The 27,265-nt window shown below is 43.0% G+C and overlaps 2 protein-coding genes across 3 annotated transcripts in view; one reads left to right on the top strand and one right to left on the bottom strand.

Moving 5' to 3' along the window:
- Positions 1–13,273, top strand: part of LOC140485451 (broad substrate specificity ATP-binding cassette transporter ABCG2-like) — a 52,218-nt gene extending 38,945 nt beyond the window's left edge. Inside the window, exons 13-14 of the mRNA XM_072583655.1 lie at positions 2,493–2,593; positions 13,072–13,273. Coding sequence (XP_072439756.1) covers positions 2,493–2,593; positions 13,072–13,219 — 249 coding nt within the window. The 3' untranslated portion in view covers positions 13,220–13,273. The remainder of the gene's footprint in view (positions 1–2,492; positions 2,594–13,071) is intronic.
- A 2,014-nt stretch (positions 13,274–15,287) lies between these two features.
- Positions 15,288–27,265, bottom strand: part of pkd2 (polycystic kidney disease 2) — a 28,920-nt gene continuing 16,942 nt past the window's right edge. The window contains exons 7-15 of one of the 2 annotated variants that reach the window (XM_072583745.1): positions 26,919–27,089; positions 25,336–25,517; positions 24,398–24,518; positions 23,676–23,774; positions 20,853–20,974; positions 20,645–20,762; positions 19,757–19,920; positions 17,689–17,836; positions 15,288–16,802 (exon numbers count right to left, since the gene is read on the bottom strand). In XM_072583745.1, coding sequence (XP_072439846.1) covers positions 16,575–16,802; positions 17,689–17,836; positions 19,757–19,920; positions 20,645–20,762; positions 20,853–20,974; positions 23,676–23,774; positions 24,398–24,518; positions 25,336–25,517; positions 26,919–27,089 — 1,353 coding nt within the window. In that variant the 3' untranslated portion in view covers positions 15,288–16,574. Of the gene's footprint in view, positions 16,803–17,688; positions 17,837–18,955; positions 19,115–19,756; positions 19,921–20,644; positions 20,763–20,852; positions 20,975–23,675; positions 23,775–24,397; positions 24,519–25,335; positions 25,518–26,918; positions 27,090–27,265 lie in introns of those variants that run through there. The other variant, XR_011962382.1, reaches the window with a different exon arrangement.

The following is a 27,265-nucleotide window of genomic DNA, read 5'->3' as shown; positions in this document are numbered from 1 at the left end:
TGACTCCTCCACCTCCTGATGCTGTATTCTTCCAATCTCCTGCTGGTCTATTTTGTAATCCAACAGCAGGCTTTGTAAAGTTCTTAACATGCTTCTCTCAAAACCTAATTAATGAACAGTTGGGAGTGTTCTCCCTGGGGAAGAAACGGTCATGAGGAAATTTCATTGAGGTTTTCAAAATCACGAGGGGTCTGGGCAGAGCCGAGAGAGGGAGAGAGAGAAAACCAGGTCCTTTTGGTGGAAGGATCAAGAATCCGAGGGCATTGATTGCTGGAGATTGACAAAAGGAGTGATGATGAGATTAGGATAACCTTGTGCAGTCATTGAGTGGTTAGGATCTGGGATGGACCATCTGAGAGTGTGGGACAGGCAGTAGTTAGGGTCTGGGATGGACTGTCTGAGAGTGTGGGGGAGGCAGTGGTTAGGGTCTGGGATGGACTGTCTGAGAGTGTGGGGGAGGCAGTGGTTAGGGTCTGGGATGGACTGTCTGAGAGTGTGGGGGAGGCAGTGGTTAGGGTCTGGGATGGACTGTCTGAGAGTGTGGGACAGGCAGTGGTTAGGGTCTGGGATGGACTGTCTGAGAGTGTGGGGGAGGCAGTGGTTAGGGTCTGGGATGGACTGTCTGAGAGTGTGGGGGAGGCAGTGGTTAGGGTCTGGGATGGACTATCTGAGAGTGTGGGGCAGGCAGTGGTTAGGGTCTGGGATGGACTGTCTGAGAGTGTGGGGGAGGCAGGACCAGTCGAGGTTTTCAGAAGGGAATGGGATAGTTACCTGAAATGGAATAATGTACTGGACTAAGGGGAGAAGGCCAAGGAACGGTAATGAGGTGAATGTTTCCTTTGGATAGCTATCACAGTCACAATGACCTCCCCTGGATTGTATTGTATTAATAACTCCCCCCCCCCCACCCCCCCTCCTTCCCTCATACTTCTTACAATCTGTTTCCTGTCTGACCCCCTATTGTCATCACCATTGGTGTCAATCTGTAATGCTCCTGAACTGTCTTGGGATGTTTGATCACCTTAAAGCTGCTATATAAATGAAATTCATTTTTGTTGGTTAAAGACTTTCACTGGAAGCCCGTGACAAGGAGGAATGTGATCGTTGGTATTACACTTAGTAACTTGACAGTCTGAACTGAGAGACTGAACTAGTCATTCATAATATTGGCTGGTTTCATGAAAAGTGTGACATATATAAAGTATGGGTATATGCACATACACAATGTATATCTATAAATACATGTGCATTCCCTGCCCTCTGGGTTTACACAGTAGAATACTCTCTGTAATTTAGCTCACTCTCTGATTGGTACTATTCAAATGTGCCCAGCACTGAACTGATATCGAATTACTTTCTTCATTGATATCACACTGTCCAGGCACTAACAATTATTGTTGACAGAACAGTAAAAACAACAGATTTGATATATAACCACCTGTGAGAGAACCCTTTGTGGGTGGCACGGTGGCACAGTGGTTAGCACTGTTGCCTCACAGCGCCAGAGACCCGGGTTCAATTCCCGCCTCAGGCGACTGACTGTGTGGCGTTTGCACATTCTCCCCGTGTCTGCGTGGGTTTCCTCCGGGTGCTCCGGTTTCCTCCCACAGTCCAAAAGATGTGCAGGTCAGGTGAATTGGCCGTAGTGTTAGGTAAGGGGTAGATGTAGATATAGATGTAGGGGTATGGGTGGGTTACGCTTCGGCGGGGCGGTGTGGTCTTGTTGGGCCGAAGGGCCTATTTCCACACTGTAAGTAATCTAATCTAATCTTTGTCTACAAAATGTTCATCATTGTTATGAAGCTAATTAATGGGACTATTTTCTGGAAGTGCGTGTGATGATGTTAAAATCGCAATGACATGGACAAGCAGACTGTGTGCTGAGGGACAAGGCACCACAGAGCTCCTTTATTCAGCTGGGAGGGGGGGGGGGGGCACTGCCTAATTACCCCTTGAGAGGGGGGAGGTGACCCACAATGCCCTTGGGGAGAGAATTCCAGAATTCTGACCCAGTGACACTGAAGGAACAGTGATATATTTCCAAGTCAGGATGGTGAGTGGCTTGGAGGGGAACTCACAGGGTGGTGTTCCCATGTATCTGCTGCCCGTGTCCTTCTAGATTTCAGAGGACAGTTAAGGGTCAACCACATTGCTGTGGGTCTGGAGTCCCATGTAGGCCAGACCAGGTAAGGATGGCAGATTTCTTTCCCTAAAGGACATTAGTGAACCAGATGGGCTCTCACAACCATCTGATGTTACCTGGTTACTATCAGTGAGACTAGCTTTTTAAATTCCGAATATATCTAATTAATGAAACTAAAATTCTCAAAGTCACAGTAGAATATGGACTCACAGCTCCAAGTTACTTGCCCAATAACAAAAGCACAGTGTTACCATTCCCAGCATTTACCTGGTCTTCCTCAAAGAATACTGTGCTGTCTTCCAAATGCGCTGGCTCCCCAGTGTAACTCCTGACCTGTTCAATCTCACAGGCTCTCATGGTGAACGAATTTGTGGACTTGACCTTTTCATATAATGTGTCGGATATGGGGAAAGGCTGTCATTGTCCAAATCCAACCCCGGTTGAGATCTCGTAAGTAATTTTTAAAATGTATTCAGTCGTGGGATATGGTGTCACTGACTGGGTCAGCATTTACTGCCTGTCCCTAGTTGCCCCCTTGAGAAGGTGGGGGTGAGCTGCCTTAGAACATAGAACAATACAGCACAGAACAGGCCCTTCGGCCCACGATGTTGTGCCGAACATTTGTCCTAGCTTAAGCACCCATCCTTGTACCTATCCAATTGTCGCTTAAAGGTCGCCAATGATTCTGACTCTGCCACTCCCACATGCAGCACATTCCATGCCCCCACCACTCTCTGGGTAAAGAACCTACCCCTGACATCCCCCCTATACCTTCCACCCTTCACCTTAAATTTGGCTTCTTGAACCGCTGCTGTCCATGTGCTGTAGGTAGACCCGCAATGCCCTTAGGGAGGGAATTCCAGGATTCGGACCCAGTGACACTGAAGGAACAGCGATATATTTCCAAGTCAGGATGGTGAGTGGCTTGGAGGGGAACTCACAGGGTGGTGTTCCCATGTATCTGCTGCCCTTGTCCTTCCCGATGGAAGTGGCCGTGGGTTTGGAAGGTGCACAAGAAATGGAATTCTCGCAAAGAGCCAGGATTTCTTGGTCTGGTACCAGAACCAGCTGCTAACATCAGCGCGATGGGATATAGAACATAGAACATTACAACACAGCACAGGCCCTTCGGCCCCTTGATGTTGCATCGGCCTGTGGAACCAATCTGAAGCCCATCTAACCGACACTATTCCATTCTCATCCATGTGCCTATCCAATGACCATTTAAATGCCCTTCATAAAGTCAGCCAGTCTACTCCTGTTGCAGGCAGTGCATTCCATGCCCCTACTACTCTCTGAGTAAAGAACCTACCTCTGACATCTGTCCTATATCTATCACCCCTCAGTTTAAAGCTATGTGCCCCTGTGCTAGCCATCACCATCCAAGGAAAAAGGCTCTCACTGTCCACCCTATCTAACCCTCTGATTATCGTACATGCCTCAATTAAGTCACCTCTCAACTTTCTTCTCTCTAACGAAAACAGCCTTTCCTCATAAGACCTTCCCTCTATACCAGGCAACATCTTAGTAAATGCCCTCTGCACCCTTTCCAATGCTTCCATATCCTTCCTATAATGCAGTGACCAGAACTGTACGCAATACTCCAAGTGTGGCCGCACCAGAGGTTTTGTACAGCTGCAGCATGACCTCATGGTTCCAAAACTCAATCCCTCTATTAATAAACGCTAACACACCGTATGCCTTCTTAACAAACCCTGTCAACCTGGGTGGCAACTTTCAAGGATCTCTGTACCTGGACACCGAGATCTCTCTGCTCATCTACACCACCAAGAATCTTACCATTAGCCCAGTACTCTGCATTCCTGTTACTCCTTCCAAAGTGAATCACTTCATACTTTTCCATATTAAACTCCATTTGCCACCTCCCAGCCCAGCCCTGCAGCTTATCTATATCTCTCTGTAACCTACAACATCCTTCGTCAGTATCCACAACTCTGCCGACCTTAGTGTTATCTGCAAATTTACTAACCCACCCTTCTATGCCCTCATCCAGGTCATTTATGTAAATGACAAACAACAGTGGACCCAAAACAGATCCTTGCAGTACCCCACTAGTAACTGAATTCCAGGATGAATATTTCCCATCAACCACCACCACCTTCAGCTCGCCAATTTCTGATCCAAACTGCTAAATCACTCTCAATCCCATGTCTCCATATTTTGTGCAATACCGTGGGGAACCTTATCAAACGCCTTACTGAAATCCATATACACCATATCAACCACTTTACCCTCAACTATCTGTTTGGTCACCTTCTCAAAGAACTTAATAAGATTTGTGAGGCACGACCTACTCTTCACAAAACCGTGTTGACCATCCCTAATCACCTTATTCCTCTCTAGATGATTATAAATCTATCTCTTATAACCCTTTCCAACACTTTAACTGTAACTGAAGTAAGGCTCATTGGTCTATAATTATCAGGGTTGTCTCTACTCCCCTTCTTGAACAAGGGAACATTTGCTATTCTCCAGTCTTCTGGCACTGTTCCTGTCGACAATGACGACATGAAGGTCAAAGCCAAAGGCTCGGCAATCTCCTCCCTGGCTTCCCAGAGAATCTTAGGATAAATCCCATCCGGTCCAGAGGACTTACCTATTTTTTACATTTTCCAGAATTGCTAACACATCCTCCTTGTGAACCTCAATCCCATCCAGTCTAGTAGCCTGTATCTCAGTATTCTCCTCAACCACATTGTCTTTTTCTAGTGAATTCTGGTGAAAAGTATTCATTTAGCATTTCCCCATCTCCTCTGACTCCACGCACAACTTCCCACTGCTATGCTTGATTGGCCATAATCTTACTCTAGTCATTCTTTTATTCCTGACATACCTACAGAAGGCCTTAGGGTTTTCCTTGATCCTATCAACCAATGACTTCTCATATCCCCGCCTGACTTTTCTTAGTTCTCTCTCGAGGTCTTCCCTGGCTAACTTGTAACTCTCAATCACCCTGAGCCTTGATGCCTCATCCTAACATAAGCCTTCTTCTTCCTTTTGACAGGAGATTCAACTTCCTTAGTAAACTACAGCTCCCGTGCTTGGCAACTTCCTTTCTGCCTGACAGGTACACACTGATCAAGGACCTGCAGTAGCTGTTCCTTAAATAAGCTCTACATTTCAATTACACCCATGCCCTGCAGTTTCCTTCCCCATCCTATGCATCCTAAATCTTGCCTAATCACATCATATTTGCCTTTCCCCCAGCTATAACTCTTGCCCTGCGGTATATACCTATCCCTTTCCATCACTAACTGAGTTGTGGTCACTATCACCAAAGTGGTCACCTACCTCCAAATCTAACACCTGGCTGGGTTCATTACCCAGTAACAAATCCAATGTGGTCTTGCCCCTTGTTGGCCTGTCTACATACTGTGTCAGGAAACCCTTCTGCACACTTTGGACAAAAACTGACCCATCTAAACTACTTGAACTGTAGTATTCCCAGTCAATATTTGGAAAGTTAAAGTCCCCCATAACAACTACCCTGTTACTCTCGCTCCTATCAAGCATCGTCTTTGCTATCTGATCCTCTACATCTTTGGAACTATTTGGAGGCCTATAGAAAACTCCCAACAGGGTGACCTCTCCTTTCTTGTTTCTAACCTCAGCTCAAGCTGCCTCAGTAGATGAGTCATCAAACATCCTTTCTGCAACTGTAATACTGTCTTTAACTAACAATGCCACACCTCCCCATCTTTTACTGTTTTCTATGTTCTTACTGAAATATCTAAACCCCTGAACCTACAATAACTATTCTTGTCCCTGCTCTACCCATGTCTCTGAAATGGCCACAACATCGAAGTCCCAGGTACCAACCCATGTTGCAAGTTCACCCACCTTATTCCGGATGCTCCTGGCATTGAGGAAGACACACTTCAAACCAACTTCTTGTCTACTGGTGCCTTCTTGCGATCTTGAGATCTTAGTTCTGACTTCACTACTGTCAACTTCCTGTATACTCAAACTACAATTTCAGCTCCCATCTCCCTGCTGAATTAATTTAAACTGACCTGAAGAGCATTAGCAAATTTCTCCCCAGGATATTGGTGCCCCTCTGGTTTAGGTGAAGACTATTCTGTTTGTAGAGGTCCCACCTTCCCCAGAAGGAGCCCCAATTATCCAGGAATCCAAAACCCTCCCTCCTGCATCATCCCTGTAGCCACATGTTCAACTCCTCTCTCTCCCTATTCCTTGCCTGACTAGCACGTGGCACAGGCAACAAACCAGAGACAACAACTCTGTTCTTCCTAGCTCTAAGCTTCCACCCTAGCTCCCTGAATTTCTGCCTTCTTTTTACCTACCTATGTCGCTGGTGCCTCTATGGACCATCAGTTGGGGCTGCTCCCCTTCCCCTTCAAGGATCCCGAAAACACGATCAGAGACATCACGAGACCTGGCATCTGGGAGGCAACACTCCAACCGTGAGTCTCTCCTGTTCCCACAGAACCTCCTATCTGTCCCCCTAACTATGGAGTCCCCAATGACTAATGCTCTGCTCCTCTTCCACTTTCCCTTCTGAGCAGCAGGGACAGAATCTGTGCCAGAGACCTGTACCACATTGCTTATCCCTGGTAAGTACCACCTCTCCCACCCCTAATACTATCAAAAACGGTATACTTGAGGGGAACAGCCACAGGATATCTCTGCACTGCTTGCCGGTTCCCTTTCCGTCCCCTGACTGTAACCCATCTGCCCTTTTCTTGTACCTGAGGTGTGACTACCTCCCTGTAACTCCTCTCAAGAACCCGCTCCCCCTCCCAAATGATCTGAAGTTCATCCAGCTCCAGCTCCAGCTCCAGTTCCCTAACGTGGTTTTCGAGGAGCTGGAGTTGGGTGCACTTCCCGCAGGGAGGGACACTAGAGGTAACACTTATCTCCCACATTCTGCAGGAGGAACATTCAACTGCCCTAACCTCCATTCCCACTATTCTAAATTCCCAAGGAGACTACTGAAAACTAAAACAAAAATAAAGAAACTAGTCACTGTACCAATCCAGTGCACAGCATCCATTTTTTTGGTTAGAGGAGGAGGACATCTTCTGATGTTACCCATTGAAGATGTTAGCCTCTGCAGTATTTTGCTTTTATCTTTCCTACATCTAGCCTGCCAAGAGGTGTAAGAATTCTGTATTTCAGTGAGATCTCCTACACTCTCTCCTTAATGGCCTCAACCCAGTGACCCTCCCTTGCACACTCTCCACAGCAAGGAATGAGACTAACACGCGCACACAACACTGTACACAGCAAGGAATGAGACTAACACACGCACACACAACACTGTACACAGCAAGGAATGAGGCTAACACACGCACACACAACACTGTACACAGCAATGAATGAGACTAACACGCACACACAACACTGTACACAGCAAGGAATGAGACTAACACACGCACACACAACACTGTACACAGCAAGGAATGAGACTAACATGCACACACAACACTGTACACAGCAAGGAATGAGACTAACACGCACACACAACCCTGTACACAGCAAGGAATGAGACTAACACACGCACACACAACACTGTACACAGCAAGGAATGAGACTAACACGCGCACACACAACACTGTACACAGCAAGGAATGAGACTAACACGCGCACACACAACACTGTACACAGCAAGGAATGAGACTAACACGCGCACACACAACACTGTACACAGCAAGGAATGAGACTAACACACGCACACACAACACTGTACACAGCAAGGAATGAGACTAACATGCACACACAACACTGTACACAGCAAGGAATGAGACTAACACACGCACACACAACACTGTACACAGCAAGGAATGAGACTAACACACGCACACACAACACTGTACACAGCAAGGAATGAGACTAACACACGCACACACAACACTGTACACAGCAAGGAATGAGACTAACACACGCACACACAACACTGTACACAGCAAGGAATGAGACTAACACGCACACACAACACTGTACACAGCAAGGAATGAGACTAACACGCACACACAACACTGTACACAGCAAGGAATGAGACTAACACACGCACACACAACACTGTACACAGCAATGAATGAGACTAACACGCACACACAACACTGTACACAGCAAGGAATGAGACTAACACGCGCACACACAACACTGTACACAGCAAGGAATGAGACTAACACGCACACACAACACTGTACACAGCAAGGAATGAGACTAACACGCGCACACACAACACTGTACACAGCAAGGAATGAGACTAACACACGCACACACAACACTGTACACAGCAAGGAATGAGACTAACACGCGCACACACAACACTGTACACAGCAAGGAATGAGACTAACACACGCACACACAACACTGTACACAGCAAGGAATGAGACTAACATGCACACACAACACTGTACACAGCAAGGAATGAGACTAACACACGCACACACAACACTGTACACAGCAAGGAATGAGACTAACACACGCACACACAACACTGTACACAGCAAGGAATGAGACTAACACACGCACACACAACACTGTACACAGCAAGGAATGAGACTAACACACGCACACACAACACTGTACACAGCAAGGAATGAGACTAACACGCGCACACACAACACTGTACACAGCAAGGAATGAGACTAACACGCACACACAACACTGTACACAGCAAGGAATGAGACTAACACGCGCACACACAACACTGTACACAGCAAGGAATGAGACTAACACGCACACACAACACTGTACACAGCAAGGAATGAGACTAACACGCACACACACAACACTGTACACAGCAAGGAATGAGACTAACATGCACACACAACACTGTACACAGCAAGGAATGAGACTAACACACGCACACACAACACTGTACACAGCAAGGAATGAGACTAACACGCGCACACACAACACTGTACACAGCAAGGAATGAGACTAACACACGCACACACAACACTGTACACAGCAAGGAATGAGACTAACACGCGCACACACAACACTGTACACAGCAAGGAATGAGACTAACACGCACACACAACACTGTACACAGCAGGGAATGAGACTAACATGCACACACAACACTGTACACAGCAAGGAATGAGACTAACACGCACACAGAACACTGTACACAGCAAGGAATGAGACTAACACGCACACACACAACACTGTACACAGCAAGGAATGAGACTAACACACGCACACACAACACTGTACACAGCAAGGAATGAGGCTAACACACGCACACACAACACTGTACACGGCAAGGAATGAGACTAACACGCACACACAACACTGTACACAGCAAGGAATGAGACTAACACACACACACAACACTGTACACAGCAAGGAATGAGGCTAACACACGCACACACAACACTGTACACAGCAATGAATGAGACTAACACGCACACACAACACTGTACACAGCAAGGAATGAGACTAACACGCGCACACACAACACTGTACACAGCAAGGAATGAGACTAACACACGCACACACAACACTGTACACAGCAAGGAATGAGACTAACACACGCACACACAACACTGTACACAGCAAGGAATGAGACTAACACACGCACACACAACACTGTACACAGCAAGGAATGAGACTAACACACGCACACACAACACTGTACACAGCAAGGAATGAGGCTAACACACGCACACACAACACTGTACACAGCAATGAATGAGACTAACACGCACACACAACACTGTACACAGCAAGGAATGAGACTAACACACGCACACACAACACTGTACACAGCAATGAATGAGACTAACACGCGCACACACAACACTGTACACAGCAAGGAATGAGACTAAGACACGCACACACAACACTGTACACAGCAAGGAATGAGACTAACACACGCACACACAACACTGTACACAGCAAGGAATGAGGCTAACACACGCACACACAACACTGTACACAGCAATGAATGAGACTAACATGCACACACAACACTGTACACAGCAAGGAATGAGACTAACACACGCACACACAACACTGTACACAGCAAGGAATGAGGCTAACACACGCACACACAACACTGTACACAGCAAGGAATGAGACTAACACGCACACACAACACTGTACACAGCAATGAATGAGACTAACACGCGCACACACAACACTGTACACAGCAAGGAATGAGACTAACACACGCACACACAACACTGTACACAGCAAGGAATGAGGCTAACACACGCACACACAACACTGTACACAGCAATGAATGAGACTAACACGCGCACACACAACACTGTACACAGCAATGAATGATACTAACCCACGCACACACAACACTGTACACAGCAAGGAACGAGGCTATCACACGCACACACAACACTGTACACAGCAATGAATGAGACTAACATGCACACACAACACTGTACACAGCAATGAATGAGACTAACACGCACACACAACACTGTACACAGCAAGGAATGAGACTAACACACGCACACACAACACTTTACACAGCAAGGAATGAGACTAACACACGCACACACAACACTGTACACAGCAAGGAATGAGACTAACACACGCACACACAACACTGTACATAGCAAGGAATGAGACTAACACGCACACACACAACACTGTACACAGCAAGGAATGAGACTAACACACGCACACACAACACTGTACACAGCAAGGAATGAGGCTAACACACGCACACACAACACTGTACACAGCAAGGAATGAGACTAACACACGCACACACAACACTGTACACAGCAAGGAATGAGACTAACACGCACACACAACACTGTACACAGCAAGGAATGAGGCTAACACACGCACACACAACACTGTACACAGCAAGGAATGAGACTAACACACGCACACACAACACTGTACACAGCAAGGAATGAGACTAACACACGCACACACAACACTGTACATAGCAAGGAATGAGACTAACACGCACACACACAACACTGTACACAGCAAGGAATGAGACTAACACGCACACACACAACACTGTACACAGCAAGGAATGAGACTAACACACGCACACACAACACTGTACACAGCAAGGAATGAGACTAACACACGCACACACAACACTGTACACAGCAAGGAATGAGGCTAACACACGCACACACAACACTGTACACAGCAATGAATGAGACTAACACGCACACACAACACTGTACACAGCAAGGAATGAGACTAACACACGCACACACAACACTGTACACAGCAAGGAATGAGACTAACACGCACACACAACACTGTACACAGCAAGGAATGAGACTAAGACACGCACACACAACACTGTACACAGCAAGGAATGAGACTAACACACGCACACACAACACTGTACACAGCAAGGAATGAGGCTAACACACGCACACACAACACTGTACACAGCAATGAATGAGACTAACACGCACACACAACACTGTACACAGCAAGGAATGAGACTAACACACGCACACACAACACTGTACACAGCAAGGAATGAGGCTAACACACGCACACACAACACTGTACACAGCAAGGAATGAGACTAACACGCACACACAACACTGTACACAGCAATGAATGAGACTAACACGCGCACACACAACACTGTACACAGCAAGGAATGAGACTAACACACGCACACACAACACTGTACACAGCAAGGAATGAGGCTAACACACGCACACACAACACTGTACACAGCAATGAATGAGACTAACACGCGCACACACAACACTGTACACAGCAATGAATGAGACTAACACACGCACACACAACACTGTACACAGCAAGGAACGAGGCTAACACACGCACACACAACACTGTACACAGCAATGAATGAGACTAACACGCACACACAACACTGTACACAGCAATGAATGAGACTAACACGCACACACAACACTGTACACAGCAAGGAATGAGACTAACACACGCACACACAACACTGTACATAGCAAGGAATGAGACTAACACGCACACACACAACACTGTACACAGCAAGGAATGAGACTAACACGCACACACAACACTCTCCACAGCAAGGAATGAGACTAACACGCACACACACTGCTGCCGCTGGCATAAAATCAAATTGGCATTCAGGAGAAATGCCTTTAAACTTGGCAAAAAATGGAGTGGTCGGCCATTCAGCCCTTCCAGCCTGCTGTACCATTCAGTATGGTCATGGTTGATCATCCAACTCAATTCCCTTTTCCCACTTTCTCCCCATACCCTTTGATCCCTTTCACCCTAAGACTATCTATTGAAAACATTCAATGCTTTGACTTCAACCACTTTCTGCTGCAGAGGATTCCACAGGCTTGCCACTTTCTGGGTGAAGACTTTCCCTTCAGCTCAGTCTTAATTGACCTATCTGTATCCTTAAAAGTGTTCCCCCCCACCCCCACCCCCGTGATGGACTACCTGGTCATTGGGAACATCCTTCCTGCATCTACCCAAGTCTAGACCTGATAAAATTTTATAAATTTCTACAAGATCTCCTCCAACTTCCTTTATTCTTCTGAACTCTAGCAAATATAATCCTCACTGATCTAACCTCTCTTCAAACGTCAGTACATTCATCTGAGGAACCAATCTGGTAAACCTCTGCTGCACTCCCTCCATCACCAGAACATCCTGCTCAGATAAGGAGACCCAATACTTAGAGAGCAGTGAGAACGTGGAATTTGGCCTCACATGGAATGGGGGGGGGAGGTGAATAATGTAGATACAATGACAGGAAAGCTGGGTAAATGTGGTGGTTTAGGAATAACGTATGGAGAGAGAGAGAGAGAGCACGAGATAGCGAGAGGGGGAGGAGTGGAATACACACAGCACCATAGGTCTACTGGGCTGAAGCATCAGTTTCTCTGCAGTAAATACTGTCATATGTTATTTTAAAAATCCCTTTGTTAAAATCCTGATTTGATCCTTTTACATTACAGATGCACAGGAACTCAGCACCTTCAGGACATGGGGATTGGCACAGCCTCATGGGATCTGTGGCAGAACCATGTGGGATTAACTGTACTGATCACCACCTTCCTATGCATTGCATACTTGAAACTCTTGTACATGAAGAAATTCTCATGAGCTGTAAGTCGAGGATTGCCCTTTGGTCTGGATTTAAGAATGGAATAAATAATTTGTGGATGAACTTCAATCACTTTGCCTTCCTGCAGCCACAGAGCACGGACTTTACCAACTCCTCAGACTGAAAATCATGTTCATATTTATTCAAGCTACTGAAATCCCCGAGAAGTGGCACAAACTGAAATTTGCTTCACCTTTTGAAATTATTTACCTGTATCTTAATAAATATGTTTATTTTGTCCATGTTTTGCTCCAGTTTTGGGAATGGCTATCTTTGTAAACAAAGGAGTTAACTCCTCTAATATAGATCGCAACGTCCTGTACACAACATATAAAAAATACTCCACATGGATTAACTATGAACGTACTGGTACATTCACACACTGTCATGTATCACAGGTATGCTCAAGCTGTATAAATTACTGGTAATTCAAAAATGGATAGCAACATAGAGGGAGAATAGATTCTATTCAGTAACATTCCCACCCCATATATAATCCACCAGAGAAGGAATTGTAATATAGTAATAAAAACAGAAAATGTTGGAGACGCTCAGCGTGTCAGCAGTATCTTTAGAGACAGAAATAAAAGCTAATATTTCAGTTAAATTAATTTTATAAAATGCAGATGTAAAGGGGATCAGGAAATTGTGATGGATTCAGATTAGCTTGATCCCAAAAATCCCATGCTCAAATGAGACACTAATTGTCAGCTTCAACAGAGAGACAATTAGAACCGTACAGTCTGTTTTTTGGGGGTGGGACATTCCTGATTTCCATTCTCAGAGTGGCGCTGGAAACACTTCTTTACTGAGGGGTGAACTTTATCATTCAACGTGGGCTATTCAGGTGGGGGGGGGGGGGGCGAAAAAGAGGTGGTGGGTGGTGGGAGGAATGGAAGGAGGAGCTTCTTCACAAAATGGGGAGCGGGAATCCGGAACTCACTGTTCTGCTCCCTTCCCAGATAAACAAGGGCTACATTTATAATTTTTCTCCTCTTGAAACCGACAATTGATGTCTTCTCACAGTAAGAGCATCAGAAATAGGATCAGCTGTAGGTCATTCAGCTCCTCAGGCCTGGCCCACTATGGAGATCAAGGTCAATCCGTCCATGGCCTCAATTCTTCTTTCATTCCAGCTCAGTATCGCCATTAATTTCCTAATATTTCAAAATCCACCAACTCTTTAAATGGTCAAGAATTTCACACATCAACCATTCTCTGGGAGAGGAAATTCCTCCACAGTTCGTTACTATGTCCCATACGTCAAGATTTTCCCCATTCGTGGAAAGATCTTCTCAACATTTACCTTGTCAAACCCGCTCAGAATTTTGTTTCAATAAGATTCATGCTTCATTCTGCTAAACTCTAATTAATGAAGTCTTAACTTGTTTAGCTGTCCTTGATAAGTCAAACCCTTCCTCCCAAGAACCTGCCAAATGAATCTCTTTTGAATTGCCTCCAACAGCAGTACATCCTTTTCTAAAATAAAAACTAGGAATAAAGGCACTGTAAGTGCAGTCTCATCAACACCCTGTACAATTGCAACAAACCTTCTGTGTCTTACAATTGTGTCCTCCACAACCACCTGATGAAGGAGCAGCGCTCCAAAAGCTAGTGCTTCCAATTAAACCTGTTGGACTATAACCTGGTGCGTGATTTTAAACAAGACTTCCCTATTTTTAAATTTCAATCCCATGGCAATAAAGGCTAAAATTACATTTAACTTCATTATTGCTGCACCTGAATGCTAACTTTTGTGTTACATGTACAAGAACATCTTACTTACCTTTCTTTGAAAAACTAGGCTGCCATGTAGTCATTTCTATCACAATGCATTACCATACCCTTGCTTACATTAAGCTCCAATTACCAAGACTCGTGCCTTGTTTCTTCATGAGGGGCTCTCGTGGTGCACCAGTAGTGTCCTTGTCTCTGGGTGTGGAGATCCAGATTCAATTCCCCCATGTTCCAGAAGTGTGCAATAATTTGTCTGAACAGGTTTAGAAAATATATTTATTCCTCATGCCCTGTCCGACATTGGCTATACAAAAAATACAGGTAGACATATAATTGTGCAGATTTTTTTCTTTATTGAGTAAAGTGCTTGGATACAACAGGCCTCTAACCTAAAAAAACCACTATTAATTTTAGATCACAAGTCTTCCATTTTAAGTTGTAGCTCTACCACATAGTTGTAAAAACCTAAAAGTGAGTTGTTACATGATACATGCTATATAATTAAATTAAAGCTCATATTTGGGATTATAAAATGCAGGGAATACAAAAACCCAAACTCTACAAAACTAGACACTTTATGCATTGGTACGCACAGCGTCAAGACACAACATGGATACCCCATGAAATTACGCACTCCAAAATGAAGTTTGTTAAAGGTTCCTACACATCACATATTAACAGGCTTTATTTGGTTCATAAAAGTTGTGTGATGCATTAATAGGTACAAGTAAATTCTTATTCAACATCACTTGCATAATGTTAAATCTAGGAAAAAGTATACAATAGGTAAGAGGACATTTTTACAAGTTGTCTTTATATTTGGCAATAGACACATTCCTTCTCAATTTGAAAATGTAAATGTTTAAATACAAATACTTTCTTAAAAAAGGTTTAGATTTGCTCCGGTCTCTTATTTGGAAATGGAATTGTTTTTAATCTAATACAACAAATATCTGTGTTGGATCTATAAGCAAACAAAGTTCCCAAATAACTTTATAAAACAAACATGTGTAACATGTTTACTTTGACTGTTTCCATGTAATTCTTGTCCTGTCAGAGAGGCCCAGTGATAAAGAAACATATCACCCATGTGAGATGTGATAAAGTACTAAAGGAAAATCCCTTCCAGACCTTTAGGCTGTAATTGCTTGCAACCTCTGTTCAGTAACGAGGGTTTTAAAAAAATTTTCCTCACAATCAATTTGTGTAAAAGCAACAAGTCAGCATATGTCTGAAATGGATCTGGCCAAATAATTTTTTTGCCTTTGAAAATTCTTATTACATTTGCCAGACAAAAAAAAAATTGTGTTGAGAAACTTTTATTAATACACTAATGCATTCAACTGTGAACCTCTCTTTGAACTCCTGGATGAAACGTGCAGTCAATTCATTCGTTCTGAACGATAAGAGAGTGTACAAAAATTCATGATTATATATTTTGTGAATCATCCCAAAAAGTGTTGTGTGCATTCATTCAAGCTCAGCTGATCAAAGCACAACTCGGTAAAAAAGTGATTTGAAATTAAAATGCAAAAATACTGATCTACTGTCAAACTGCCATGACAATATAGGTTCAGGGATGTACGAGAGGGATTAACTGACCATGGCATTAACAGACTAAACATGGCTGGCCCCTAGCCCCCCAGCTTCCAGGCCATCAGTAGACTGAGATGAGGATGGGCGGGAACTGCGGGAGCGGGATCTCCCATTTATTCCCAGAGGTGTTCCGAGATGCTGACTCAGCTGCGACATGGTCTCATCAGACTCCCAGCGTTCCAACTCCTCCCTCACCAGACGCTCCATTTGCTCTCGGTGAACGTCATTGTCACGACCCAGTCGCTCATCCTACAAGACAATTCCTTAGCTTTATACACGATTTTACAGGGCTGCCTTTCCCAGAATTCCAGTCCCTCCCACCACATTTTCACCGAGGTTCCCTTTCACACATTTGTTAGACGGGCTTAGAAATGAAAAGCGTAGTTTGTCATTTATGCACTGAATGCAAAGTAGTGTATGGAGAGTGGAGTTTGATGTAAAATAAAAACAAATTGCTGGAGAAACTCAGCAGGTCTGGCAACATTTGTGGAGAGAGAAACACACTTAAACTTTCACACCTGAAATGACTCATTTGGAGACACAGATGCAGCCAAACCTGCTCAGCTTCTCTAAGGCTTTGTTTTCATTTCAGACCTCCAGTATTTTGCTTTTATTTGGATATATAAAGCCAGGTTCAATCAATTCAACTCCAGTATGTCAGCATGTTTTCCTACTTTTTAAGAGGGAGCCATTTAACCCCCTCAAATTGGTTCTGCCACTCAATTAGATGGTGGCTGAATTCAGCTCATGCCTACACTGGTCACCAAATATCCATTGATTCTAGATGAACCTTTTCACCCAGAGGTTAACAGGCATTTGGAACCCATTGCCTAAAAGGGTGGTAGATGCTGATGCCCATAAAACATTTAACTTATCTAGATGAACACTTGAAATGCCACAGCACACAAGGACATGGAGCACCTGCCTAAAAATGGGATTCAAATCGATGAGTGCCTGATGATCAGTGTAGAAATGATGGGCCAAAAGGCCTCAGCCCTGCAGTAAAAACTCTTAACTCGAATTAAAAAAACAAAACCCACTATGGTCAAGATAATAGAGACCAGCAGCACCAACTTAACTGTTAACACCAAATACTGTAAATCCGCTTATGCTCCTAAATATTAAATAGGTTCACCTCTGTAACACCATCGAGCAATCTGCCCAGCACATCTCGCCTTTTCAACTTGGCTCTCTCCATGGCCTCCAGCTTCACAATCACTGCGTCGATTTTTGACACTATGCTTCCAATGGAATGCTCCATTCGATCCACACGCCTCACCAGCCTGAACATCAAGGAATTGGGTCATTTGCTTTACAAACTGTTCCCAGGACTTATCATCGCAAAATAAGCCTACTCATCTGGGAAGATGTTTTATTAACATGGATAGCCTCTACTTTGTTCAATAAAGGTTTTACAGCACAGAAACAGGCTATTCAGCCCAAACCAGCCCGTGCTATGTTTCATACTAGTTTCCTCTCATCACATTCTCTCTGTTCTTTCAACACCTTCCCAGTCCTTTCTCCCTCATGTGCTTTCTCTTTAGACAATTTAATAATCCCAGATTGCTGTTTGGTGAATCCTAATATCTATTCTTACATTAATTTAAAATCCATGCCAGAATATTTGAAACCAACATCCTTCAAAGTTCCTTCCTTTTCACCATTACTAAAGCAAAGGATCCCATTCCCCTTAGCAGTACATCGGCAGGGGGGTGGCTAATGACTTCAAACATTTGGTTATCTGCATATCCAGGTCTCTTGATTTCTATATTGCCTTTAAAATGTAGCTATTTCCTAATCCACCTGTTCAGCCACATTATGACACATCATTCATGCAGATGGGCCTAAAACCTGGGCTTCCTGGCTCAGAGATACTACCACTGCACTACTGGAGCCTTCTTCCTTTAAATTGGACCATTTAATTAGTTTTCTTATTGTTCACACAAGTGATAACATCACTTGAATGGATAGATTAATTTCAAACTGCATTAATCTGTCCAATGCCACTCGGTTTTGTGGTAATGGCTGGTTAAATCACAAAAACTAAAGTTTATTAAAGGTTAAGCAGCAGCACATGGAGGCTATTACCTGTTGGACCACGTAGCATCAGGTTGATTAGAAAATATAAACTATAAAGGTTGTGGTTAGTATCCGTACCTCTGAGCCAGGAGACCCGGGTTCAAGTCAGACATGCTCCAGAGAAGAGCATTAACATCTCTTAACAGGTCGATGAGCAAGTGTTACATATAGGAAGCAGCTAGTGTCTCTACCTCGGAGTCAAGAGGCCCGATTTCAACTCCCACCTACTCCAAAGGGGTATCATAACGTCTCTGAACAGGTTAATTTGAGAATATTGATATTTAGGTAGTGGGAGTGTTGTGGCACAGTGAGAGTGTTCCTACCTCTGAACCAAGAAGCCCAGGTTCAAGTTACATCTGGTTTAGGGATGTCGAATATTATCTCTGAACAGGTTGATCAGAAAATAACGATGTACAGGTATTCGAGGCTCTTGTGGTGCAGTGGTAATATTTCTATTTCGGAGGCCAGGGATCAAATCCTACCTGTTCAATAAAAGGTTTGTAAGAGCATCTCTGAATAGGCTGACTAGGAAATTATCGCCATATTTCTATATAGGTAGCACCTGTAAAATTCAGGTTAAAAAGGAGCTATAAGATCGAGTAGTCAATAAACTCTATTCAAAAACAGTTGTCTTGGTTTCTTGTCTCATATGCCATTCCAAAATCTGTTATCTGTGCCTTAGCTTACTACTTTTGTATTTGTGAACATGAATTGCGGGTACTGCTCGCAAAGCTACCATTTGCACCCCATCCCCAACTGATTACCTCTCTCGGTCATTTTAAAAGGCAGACTTGGTCACACGTAAGGCAGACTTGGTAAAAAGGGCAGATTTCCTTTGCTAAAGGACATTAGTGAACCAGATTTTTAATGTAACCAATTAACAATGGTTATATAGGCACCCTTAGAGGGTTTTCTTAAAAATTCAGACTGTACTGAATTCAAATCTCTCCACCTGCCATGGTGGGTTTCAAGCCCATGTCCCCAAAGCAATAGGTGTGGGCTGTGCACATCAGTCCAATGACATTATCACTGCACCACCAGCTCCAAGTCTATAGAAAATCAGAATACGTGTAAATTATGCTCTAGATTGGGTAGATAAATGAAGTTTAAATTGAAATGCTTACACTTGAAACTCTTCATATGATACCCCACTGGAGCTGCTGCCTCTCCTCCTTGAGCTATGCCCGCTGTCGTCTTCATCTTCTTCCTCAGAATCATCCATACTCCGTGGGAAGCTCCGGCCACTCGCTGATCGAGGCAGTGAGCTCCTATCCAAGTCCAAATCATCCTTTAAAACAAAGGGGAGTATTTGGTGGCTAAATTTATATTAATTGCAATGATTGAATTGGAATCTGAACACACACACACACACACTTCAAACACAAGCAGTGCACACTACTTTCTTGAATTTGACACCAGTTTGTAAATTAATACAGTGCAATACTCTTCTTACACGCATAAACAAGGCACCTTTTCTAGTTTGTACAGATTTAAGAACATCACATGGCTTCATGATTTACCACAAATGCCTAGAAGATTTAATCTCCTTGATGTTGGTTAAGAATGAAATAAAACGAGTCACTGGAATCTGTGCTCAGACCATTAATAAGACTTTGCTGAGGCGATTACCTTGATTGTTGGATGGCTGGACTGCGGTGCAAAGTGACACTAACTGCATGGATCCAGTTCTGGCACCACAGGTCCTACCTTCTCAGTCTTTCCCCTTGCCTGAGACATGGTGACCCTCACGTGAAACCACGACCAGTCGTCTCTCTCTGTCTCTCTATATAATCATCAGCCCTACAGTCCAGTAGGACTTTACCCTCTTGACCCCCATTATCTTTTAACTTCATTAATCCAGTAACTGAAATAGATTTAACTAAATCATACTAACTTACAAAAAAAGAAGTTACATTTGCACATGATGGCACCACAGGCTGATTTACAGATTATTTAACATATTAAGTACACTCCAACTTACACAAATGAAGCAAAGATGATGATTAACTCACCCTCTCCTTCTCCAAGTCATCCCTCATCTGTTGACGTTCATGTTCTGTCAGCTCCTGATCACCATCCTGATCATATTTGGCAAAGATTGCTTCTATCTCTGCATCAGTATGACCCTTCCTACAGAGTGAAAATTGCATTTTAAACAAAAAAATAACTGTATACCAACTGGGAAAAAGAAATCTTCCAAGATGACAATTTTCACAGTACCCCTTCAGATCCTGACGTAACTCATCAAAGTTTACTTTTCCTCCAGCTTGACGCAGAGTCTCAGTAATGTCATCTACTGTAGTCTTCCTCAGCCGGAGTTTCACCATAGCCTTGCTGCATCCCTGGTTTAGAAAGAGAGTTGCAGCCAGGATGAACTTTCATAAGACAAGATAATAAGTTGGAAAGCAGTTGGATTGAGGATCAAGACATTATGAGCAGCCAAGACTTTGGGAACCAGACAAGTTGTGTTGTACTCAAAGGTTTCATGTAGTGAATATTTACTTTCTTTTGTATGCAAAAGTGCTATTTATTGCATGCATACCACTTAGCAGAAATCTTGACTGCACAGTTAAATATCCCTACCCAAAATGGAGGGCACTGAATCACTGAACTGAATCTCTTCGTGACTGCAAGCCTAACGTTTGCAATTAAACCATGCCCATGCAAGTCAATCCTGGATTAAAAATATACTTTAGCCGTGGTGGCAACAGGATTCTGCATTATGATGTGACTACCGAAACACTGCTAATTAAACAGATAGAATACAAAAGTGGGTACCTGTGGCTTATTCAGAATTAAAGGTTTATTGGACAAACCCTTTCTATTTATGGCTGAATTAATTGAAAACAACAAAACCAGCAGTTCAGACGGCATCTGTGGAGAGACAACAAGCTAACATCTTGAATCTAGATCAAAGTTGATGCAAAATATGAATTAATTGTAGTGTTTAGGACAAAATCAAGGCAGGATTTTTCCATAATACATCAGTGCTCCAAGGCAGGATATGCATGGTATATAACACGTATGCAGTTCTTGGTGAATTACGCTTTTGAATACCTTTGGTTTCTGGTACCCAAAGTCACTAGCTTCATAAACAATTAGCGCCTCATGTATCTTCATAAAACAGCATAATAATAACCACACAATTAATGAGCCAAAACTTTGGCGATAAATCCAAGTAATCTTCAAATCAGGACTGCAACAACATGGAATAGTGTCAGTGTGCCATGAATTGAAGATTAAATCTGTAGAATACAACATGCCAGCTAGTGGAACAGTTCAGGGTGAGTTTTAAACAGCCAAATCAAGAATGTGGTTTCAGAGCTGCTCCTGGCACAGATTGCACTGTGGTGCTAATGAAGTTTCTTGTGAAATACTTAACTGAGTATAATTGTTTCTAATAGCAATTAAACATTTTGTCTGAAACATTTGGCACCAAATCAGACCAACAATCATTAGCTTCTAAATACAAAACATTACAGCAGTTATAAACTTCTCTGTTCACTCATGGAAATCACTGTCTGGGCACAGCATTTACTGCCATCCCTAGTTGGCCCTGGAGTTGCCTTCCTGAACTGCTCCAGTCCATGTGCTGTAGGTAGACCCGCAATGCCCTTAGGGTAGGGATTCCAGGATTTTGATCCAGTGACAGTGAAGGAATGGTAATATATTTCCAAGTCAGGATAGCAAGTGGTTTGGAGGGAAACTTGCAGGGGGTGATGTCCCCATCTATCTGCTGCTCAGTCTGTCCAGATGGTAGTCGCCGTGGGTTTAGAAAGGGCTGCCTAAGGATTTTTGTTGCATTTCTTAGTTAGGAGAGTGACAGGTTCTGGAACACAGGTCTGGTACTATTGCCAGAATGATGCCAGGGTCCATAGGCTTTGCAGTATCCAAGACCTCAAACCTACGAATCAGAACAAAATAGAGTGAATGGAATTAGACAAAGACTAGCATCTCTGCATGCAGCAGAGATGGATCATTCACTTGGCACTTCTGGCGGAAGACTGGTGCAAATGTTTCAGCCTTCTTTTTCGTGCTGACGTGCTGGGCTTCGCCATCATTGAGGATGAGGATATTTGTGTGGCCTCTTCCTCCAGCAAGCTGTTTAAAGAGTCCATCACCATTCACGATTGGATACGGCAGGACTGCAGAGCTTCAGCTAATTCATTGGTTGTGGGCTCACTTAGCTCTGTCTAACACTTGCTGCTTGGTAGCTTCATTAGGTTGTCAGCTCATTCTTTTAAGGTACATGCGATTCTGCCCCTATCATGCCCTCCTGCACTCTCCATGGAACCAGGGTTGATCCCCAGGCTTGATGGTAATGGTTGAGTGGGGCTATGCCAGGTCATGAGTCTGCAGATTATGCTGGAGTCCAATTCTACTACTGTTGATGGCTCACAGCACCTCAGATACCCAGTCTAGAGTTGCTTGATCTGTTCTAAGTTGAGACAGTGGTAATGCTATACAATACACTAGAGGGTATTCTCACTGTGAAGGCAGAATGTTTTGTTTTAATTCTTTCACAGGAATGAGGGCATCACTGACTGGACCAGCATTTATTGCCCTCTCCAATTGCCCAGAGGGCAGTGATGAGTCAACCACATTGCTATGAGGCTGGAGTCACATGTAGGCCAGACCAGTAAGGACAGCAGCTTCCTTCCTTGGAGGACATTAGTGAACCAGATGGTTTTTCTTGACAATCGACAATGAATTAATGATTAGTAAACTATTTCAAATTATTATTGAATTCAAATTCCACCATCAGCCATGGCAGGATTTGAACCCGGGTCCCTCAGTCTCAGGATTAACAGCCCAGTAATGATACCAGTAGGCCGTCGTTTCCTTTGTGTTTTGTAAATTATTACTAGGATTACAAACTTGAACACATTGTAAGGCAGCAATATATTAAGTGGCCAGATGACATTCTCAATCACAAACACAATCATTAAACCCTTCAACTATGTCCCCTAATGCAGAGTGCGCAAAACAATGTGGTTTTCTACTGAAGCAAAGCCACATTATAACAAAAAGCAAAACCAATACCTTCTTGATAAGGTCAGTGAGTTCCATCTCATTTTTCTGCTGAGCCATATCAGATTTCACTTCAGAGTAGGTGTCGTTAATAATGGCCAAAAACACGTTCTGGTGAAATGAACAGAAATCAAGTGAAAGACAAAATCTCAAGTAGAAAAAGAACTAAATTATAAATGGAAACAATTTGTTTCACAATATGTTAGCAAATCGCCTTGGCATTGCTCACGGGGAGTCAGCAACATTAGAATGTTAGGAGCATTATGAACAGTGCTCCCCTAAGAACCTGAATATTTGAAAACCTAGGACTGCTACCCACTCTCCTCCAAAACACCAAAAGTATATATTAAGGATTGGGCTGTTTTTACAAACTGAGAGATACTAAGAGTTATTAAAGCCAGGTCTTTGCAATAATCTTGCCTGTTTTTAAGTTTGAAGCTTAAGGTAACTCTTGATAGAACTGCACTTGAATCTAGTGTGTAAAGTATTAATTCAGATGGAATGATGGAATGAATTTGACCCCAACTAACTTCTCCTGACTGGATCAGCACCCGATTAGCAGCCAAAGGCCACGCGCTGGCAGACTTTGAGGCAGCAGAGTAGACACTCACCTATGTAAAGATGGGTCTTGTAGTAACAGAAAATAATAACACGAACCAAGAATGTTGCAAGTAGCATATTTGGATTTTTTTTAATATATACTTCCTTCAGGGATGACTGCATTTATGACTCACCAAGAGAATGAAGAAAACGAAGAACACAAAAGTGACAAAATAAACTGGTCCCAGAATCCGGTCAGCTTCTTCAATTTTGGCAAAATCAAAATCTCCCAAAATGATGCGAAATTGAGTAAAACTACAAAAAGGGATAGAAAAATAAAAGAGAATAGGAGGGAAAAATATTAGTTTTGCCACTTTTACTTCTCTGCCACCTCCACCTACATTTGATATCAATGAGGAATAGATAAATCAGACAGAATATATTTTTGACAAGGAAGATCATTTCTCCATTGTACAAATAAATTACAACAATGAATTTTATTGAATAGTACATAGTCGAACATTGGAATATTTGTCATAGAAAATGACAATCTCAATATCTACATAGGCTACATTAGCGCGCACACACACACTAACTCGAAGTACCAGGGAATGTTGCTAGAGTCGCAACTAGCTAAAGCGCCCTTTTCTTTAAAATATTCAGAAGCAGACAATAGTCCCAGTTTGTCAAAAACAGCACAGATTTATAGATCCAAACAGATGGATATTTACAGATGGAGGGAGACCTGGAGGACCAGGATACAAAACATTGGAAGAAAATATCAATCACTGTTTTATTTCAGGGAATCTTGTTAATCCATGAACCAGAATCAAGTTATTGCATAAAAGACCTGTCGGGAACTTTAAATTTACATAAAAGGGATTTAAGTTAACAACCAGGAAATAGCGGTGAGTGTGCCCAGACCAGTACCAAATGAGTGAAAGACAGATGAGAGCGAAAGGTCTTGCATGCACATATGAAAAAAGCATGTAAAATGTTGCATTTCTAGATGGGTTGACACAGAAAAAGAAACACATAAATGTACAAGAAAATATAAAACAAGTTATGATTTTGAACTCTCCATCTGAGTCAGACTCATATTCCCATTCTTGGCTAAAAATAAGACACTTACATGCAAGTGTGGAAAGTGTTGAAGTCATCAACCTGAGGGCCAAAGACTAGGTATGCCAACTGAGCGTAAGCCAAGAAAACAATAAAAAACATGATGGCAAATCCTATAATGTCTTTGGCACAGCGAGACATGGTAGAAGACAACTGTGTCATGGTCTTATTGATACTAATAAATTTGAAGATCTGTGAAAATAAAAGTTTAGGTCATAAATCCATTTCACTTAATTTAACTCAAGTGTACTGCAAACCTTAAATGGCATCTCCCATTATTAACTGCTGACTCAAGCAGCAAATATCATAGAATACAAGTATATCATTAGTGTCAAGGATTCCAGTGGTGCAGTGGTCATGTCCCTACCTCTCAACCAGTAGGCACAGTTTCAAGTCACAGAAATGCGCTACAGGTATGTCATAAAATGTCTGACTAGGTTGATTAGAAACATCAATCACTGTTCCTTTACTGTCACTGGGTCAAATTCTGGAACTCTCTCCCTCATGACATTGTGCATCTACATACAGGGTCTGCAGCAGTTCCAGAAGGCAGCTCATCACCACCTTCTCAAGGGCAACTAGGGATGGGCAATAAATGTGGACCCACCAGCAATGCCCACATCCTCTGAACAAGTGAAGAAAAAGACCAGGATTTGGCCATTCTATCCCCAAGTCTGCTCTATCATTCAGTCTAACCACATTCGCTCCAGACCTTGCTAATACCCTTAAAACAAATAAACAAAAATGAATCTCAGGATTGAGTTTTAATTGCTTCCCATAAACTCACTGGAGGGAAAGGTGTTCCACATTTTCATTCACCTTTATGTGAAGTGCTTCCTAACATAACCCTTGGGTTTAGCTTTAAATTTAAAGTCCCATGACAGAGTAAATAGTTTCTCTCTATCTATTCCACAAAATCATTTAATTGTCTGAAACACTTCAGCTGAATCACCCGTCACCCAGTTATGGAAGTAATGTTGTAATAATATCACTGGACTCATACTTGAGAAAACCAAGTTAATACACGGAGTCATCAGTTCAAATCCCAGAGCAGCACCACAGGAAAGGTACATTCAGTTAATAAATTTGGTCTGACAGTGAAACCCATCTTGTTGGCTGATGTAATTAAGCGACAGAAACCTGATCGTCCTTACCAGGCCTGTCCTATATGATTCCAGACAAACAGCAATGCGGCTGATGCTTAACTGTCTTCTGAAATGGCCCTAGTGAGACACTCAGTTCAATCACTTTGTCAAAGATGGCAATGCCCAATGAAAGAACAAACTTAAAAAGTATAGTATTCATCCAGCTCCCACCCTTTCAGGAGCAATGACTCCTGTATGAATGAAAATACAACCATGAAGTGTGGTTAGTAACCTATTGCCAAGCAACAGTTCACTGCAACATGCGGGCCAAATTATAGTTGTCTTTTACCATCTTATACCCACCCTCATAGTTCACTATCCACATCTAAACATAATCCTTATTACAACTTCATTGAAAATAAATGAAATCAGGAAGTTAGGAGTCGAAAAAGTTGATCAAGAAACTTAATCTGGATGTGCAAGTTGTATAACCTGGCTGTATACATACCTTAATCCATACAAAAAATATAACCATTGCTGCCATGTTGTTAAACTGAATCTGCCAATAAGCTAGAGATTCAAGATTGGGGTATGAATTCTGGTTCTCAAGTGACTCTCCCAAAAGCTCATTGACTATTGATGTGCGATAGATATTGATGCAAATTGCTACCAAGGATAACTGGAAAACAAGAAATTAAAACAATTACTAAACTATTGAGTCAACATCACAAAGGTATACAACTTGAGTCAAGCAATGCTTATTTGGAATGGGGGTGGGAGGGTACAAGAACCCAAAATTAGAAGTTATGGTAATACTCATTGAGCACTCAACCAACACAAGATCCATGTGTGCAG

This window comes from Chiloscyllium punctatum, chromosome 14 (genome assembly GCF_047496795.1).
Source record: "Chiloscyllium punctatum isolate Juve2018m chromosome 14, sChiPun1.3, whole genome shotgun sequence".
Classification (NCBI taxonomy): domain Eukaryota; kingdom Metazoa; phylum Chordata; class Chondrichthyes; order Orectolobiformes; family Hemiscylliidae; genus Chiloscyllium; species Chiloscyllium punctatum.
Note: the sequence above shows the minus strand (reverse complement) of the source record. Positions and strands in the feature narration are given on the sequence as shown.